This window comes from Montipora capricornis, chromosome 9 (assembly GCF_036669925.1).
Source record: "Montipora capricornis isolate CH-2021 chromosome 9, ASM3666992v2, whole genome shotgun sequence".
Lineage (NCBI taxonomy): Eukaryota > Metazoa > Cnidaria > Anthozoa > Scleractinia > Acroporidae > Montipora > Montipora capricornis.
In genome coordinates this window covers 39,985,426-39,990,425 of record NC_090891.1, presented here as the reverse complement: position 1 = coordinate 39,990,425, position 5,000 = coordinate 39,985,426, and the positions used below count along the sequence as shown (strand labels likewise).

Below are 5,000 nucleotides of genomic sequence, written 5' to 3'. Positions count from 1 at the left end.
ATCGGGAGCTGGTGATTTGTGGGTTCCAATGTTCTCATGATGAATGAATCAATGAATTAAATGATATATGAAATGAATCATACATTGAACTGTGTTGACGTCCTGAATTTTCCAGGCTTCACTGCACAATAGCTAAAATAATAAGCTTCACTTGATATCCATTTCAAACATCACTTACGGGTAGTGATGTCACGCCACTTTGATCTACCTCCTGCCATGTTAACTTGTTTACTTACTGTTTCAAAGAAATGTGACAATATCTCTTCTTTTGTCTTATAGATAAAACTTGGGGATATTCACACACCTGTTCAGGTTCCATTCGTGAAGCTATCCTTGTCCGTACAAATTCTAAGACTTCTTGATTTGATAGGACATCCCAGATACCTGAGAACCGTTGAGAAACAGAGCAACTCAACAAAATTCAAAGGATGCCCTTACAAGGTTCTCACTTTTACAACTATCCAAATACTATCTTGCACCACATGACACTAGCACTAAACTACATATTCCACAACACTTTTATTATTCTTTGTAAACACACGTGCACCTGTTTGAGGTCTGGCACTAGATTAGTATGCTTACATGTAATAGTTAATTTCCATGTACACTTCACCCATTCAAGTCAGTCATTTTCACCCATCTTAGCTTCCATGATCTTTCCCTTAGCAGACGACTTTATAAACCAGTGGCCCGCTTTGTCAGCAGATGTGACACAGTAGTGAGGTACTTGCCTCCCACAAATGCGCCACGTCGGTTCATACATGTATACTTGGCGACAACATTAAGTGGAATAAGTTCGTTGATTCTTTTACAAAGAAGAGGATTAGGAATTATTTACCCCAATATATAATACAAAGCTGCACTTGTGTTTTCTGGGTTAGCCTCTCTGGAGGATCATCACACAATGCTTACTGCCACTTATTGCAAAAGCTGGGAAATGGAACCAAACTAGTCATCTCAATACAACATGCACACTTACAGACATGGTTTGCGCTCTAGAACGCACTGGAGGACCCGGAGAAAAACCCTCGGAACAGAATAGAGAACTAACACAAACTCAACCCACTTATGGCATCAGAAAAATTCCATGGGCTTTTGACTTAAAATGCTCTGGTTGAAGCTTAAAGGGGGACTCCGACGAAAAAACACGATTTTTTAAAAAGTCTCAAATCCTCGAGGAAACGCCGCCAAAATGTTGCATACGCTCTTCACATAATGAATTTAACTTACTTTCACCAACATTTCAATGTTATTACGTCGAAATACTTGTTTTTCATAGCATCCGCCATTATTGCTATGTCGCCTGCATACTTATTCGAGAAAGCCTGGAGCGAGGCCTTATGACGTCACTTACTCAACATATTGCTCGCTGCTACTTGAGTAAACAATGGAAAACATGTCAGAAAGCGAAGCTTCGTCTCTTATCGATCATGATTTATCGACTTCGGAATTATCGTTTGACTTCGAAAAAATATTCTGAGTCACTTACTTGTGATTATGAAGATTTGGACTCGTGACTACTGAGGAAAAAGCGGCCGCATATCGACGAGAAAGAGCTCAAGAGAAAGAACAAGAGGAATGCTTCGAGATCGTTCGAATCAACTGATACTAGATGATATGTTGGGGTCGTGATTTTGTCTGTTTACTATTGTTCCCTTCATTTGTAAAAATTCAAATTTCTCGTTATTTTTTCTAGGTGCAAATGTACGTGTTGCTCTTCGGACGCGGTAACAAAGGCAGAGGAATGCTTCTGCTGTAGCGAAATTGATCGGTGCCTGGGGAAGCTGGAAGCAGTTACAGATGACAAAGTACTACCACCGATCAGCGTGGATTTCAATCTTGTTGTCTAGACGAGTGGGTTTGAGGAATAGCCGCCATAGGATTAAGAAACCGAAAGAACGAGCGATACACACATCAACGTATGATATACCCCATAAAGTCCCAAACAAGACGAATAAACTGTCGGTATGAAACTGATCGTAGAAATCTATTCAGGAGCAAGGAAAATTATTGCCATTGTCGTTCTTAATTGCTACGTTGTAAGAAACATAAAAATATTTCCCGACAAGGAAAATTGAAAAGTGCAATCCAAATTGAGCTTATTATACAGCGCTCTAATACCGATACTTCGCAGTTTGGCCTTGCTCATACATTGATGTGTATCGCTCGTTCTTTCGGTTTCTTAATCCTATGGCGACTATTTTTAAAACCCACTCATCTAAACAACAAGATTGAAGCCCAGGCAGATCAGTGGTACTGTAGTTCTCTGTCATCTGCAACTTCTTCAGTTCCAGCTACTCCACTCACCGATCAATTTCGCTAGTAACAGCAGAAGCTTTTCTTACCCTTTCACTGGCCTTTGTTACTGTGTCCGAAGAACAACACGTACATTTGCACCTAGAAAAAATAACGAGAAATTTGAATTTTTACAAATGAAGGGAAATATAGTAAACAGACAAAATCACGACTCCAACATACCATCTAGTATCAGTTGATTCGAACGATCTCGAAGCGTTCCTCTTGTTCTTTCTCTTGAGCTCTTTCTCGTCGATATGCGGCCGCTTTTTCCTCAGTAGTCATGAGTCCAAATCTTCATAATCACAAGTAAGTGACTCAGAATATTTTTTCGAAGTCAAACGATAATTCCGAAGTCGATAAATCATGATCGATAAGAGACGAAGCTTCGCTTTCTGACATGTTTTCCATTGTTTACTCAAGTAGCAGCGAGCAATATGTTGAGTAAGTGACGTCATGAGTCCTCGCTCCAGGCTTTCTCGAATAAGTATGCAGGCGACATAGCAATAATGGCGGATGCTATGAAAAACAAGTATTTTGACGTAATAACATTGAAATGTTGGTGAAAGTAAGTTAAATTCATTATTTGAAAAGCGTATGCAACATTTTGGCGGCGTTTCCTCGAGGATTTGAGACTTTTTAAAAAATCGTGTTTTTTCGTCGGAGTCTCCCTTTAAGCATGAGTTACCCCCTTCCACCCACAACTCGTTCCCAATCCATTTCAGAGAAATTAACACACCATAAATTGATAAAATGACATCAGCCTGCACCAACCACCACTAGTTATTTGTGCTTCCAACACATATTCACAGGTTAAAAATGAACAGTGGTTACTCACCATCGCAAGCTAATACTATGAACTCGTGATCTGGTGTGATATCTTTTTGTATGACATCAGGGAGGGCTACACAACAAACAAAAAGGAATTAACAATGTTGCCACTATGAGTACATAACTCCAGATCTGCCCTTGGGAAAACAATGATGTTGTGTAATATTATTAAACTGGAAGCAAACAGCTGGCCCCCCTCCCTTTGAGTAAATGATTTCTCTTACCTTTCATGTCTTCTATATTTTTCTTGTTTAGTTTGTGAATATATAAGACTTAAACAGAGGCATTGTGTAGAACTTTGCTGAGACATTATAAGACTTTGCGGGGGAGCTTGTTTAACTAAAGAGTTTCAGAGAAAACCATCGACCAGAGACAGGTTCATGGGCTTGATGACCTGCATGTACATGTATGATAACGTACAGTATACAATTTGATCTACCTGTAACAATCTGTTCCTCCGCAGATTTTTTGTCATTCTTTTTGAAGCAAAAATCGCCAAGAGCTCTCGATAATGCTAAATTACCTGCAAGTGAAAATGAAAAAAAAAACATGAGAAATTTGCATGAAAATCACAAGTTTTCAAACAAGGCAATGTTTTGATTCCAAAATTTGGAATTGAAACAGCAAAGAATAAAATAATTTCTACAAACCATTTACTCTGTTGAATTCCACCCATCCACCAGCAGCAATTATTCTTTTTGTTTCATCTTTAAAAAAAAAAGAAAAACAAAGCTATGAAACCTAAAACAAGGGTCTTACTTAAAAGAAAATGAAAAAACTTTGTTTAAAGTGCATTGCATAAGCTCTTTTGCTTTAAAGAAAGGAAATTTAACATTTAAAATTATGTTTAAATTAATGAGATCAATAGTGCTTTGGCCACCCAAAAATCTAATACTTCACTGATCATTGCAATGAGGTTTCAAATTAGAGAAATGAAGAAAATAAAGTTGCTTCAAGTAAAAGAAAACAAAGGTTAGACTGGGGCCTGGGCAGAATAAGGCTTCAGTCATACTAGCAGATTTTTTATTTGCTTTGCAAAAAAAGGTCAACTGCGAAGCTTGGACAATTGCAACCAAAATGCCAGAACCTTACAATTTTTTGTCAAACTTTACCAACCTTCAGAGGAGCCAGTGTCTTGCATTCGGAAACAGGCCAATTTTTGGTTTCTTTTTTTGGAAATTGGAAGTTTGGGACAATTAATTTGTAGTATAGTGCGAACTGGCCCTAAGAAAGCACATCCTGGTATTAATTCTAACTAATTACATGTACATCAAAATGACTTGCCATCATTGCTGGGTTTGTGATCATATGAAAGTTGTTCCACAACTCCTTTTTTTGACGCTATGGCTCTGGAATCACCAACATTGCCCTGATAAATAACAGTAACAGGAAATAATCTTTACGATGTTAATTTGAGAAAAGAGGCATTCAGTAAAAAAAATGGTTAGGGGAACAGTCATTCAATTTAATTAATGGCAAACTGCAGTTGAATTCTGACTTACACAATATATTTTCTGATTTTTTAGAATTACTATTATTGCTGTTGTTCCCGCCATTTCATCTTTCATTACTTCATCTGCAATAAAAGGTGCAAAGCTTAATAAAGGTGGCTGAAACTACCATATTGAAAAATGTAATTCTAGAAAGCTCAAGCACTGTATGACAATAAGACTTCCAAGGGATTGAGCCAGGACTTTTCAAATCTTACATGTATGTGAAGTAAAGTAAAGTAAAGTCAAGTAAAGTAAAGTCAATTTATTTAACGTCAGTAGTTCCTTCAGTTACGAAACTGGTATCAACGGTGCACCTTTAACCCCCTCCCTCTGTCAGTGCTCGGTTTCACGGATGTTTAAAGCTATAGCTACACTGATCAG

General features: G+C 37.9%; 1 protein-coding gene across 1 annotated transcript in view; it reads right to left on the bottom strand.

Moving 5' to 3' along the window:
• The window catches only part of LOC138015010 (probable protein phosphatase 2C T23F11.1), a 17,374-nt gene that overhangs the window by 5,527 nt on the left and 6,847 nt on the right, over positions 1–5,000 (bottom strand). Inside the window, exons 6-11 of the mRNA XM_068861905.1 lie at positions 4,629–4,702; positions 4,411–4,495; positions 3,777–3,833; positions 3,566–3,649; positions 3,134–3,199; positions 305–384 (exon numbers count right to left, since the gene is read on the bottom strand). Of these exons, the coding sequence (XP_068718006.1) occupies positions 305–384; positions 3,134–3,199; positions 3,566–3,649; positions 3,777–3,833; positions 4,411–4,495; positions 4,629–4,702 (446 nt within the window). The remainder of the gene's footprint in view (positions 1–304; positions 385–3,133; positions 3,200–3,565; positions 3,650–3,776; positions 3,834–4,410; positions 4,496–4,628; positions 4,703–5,000) is intronic.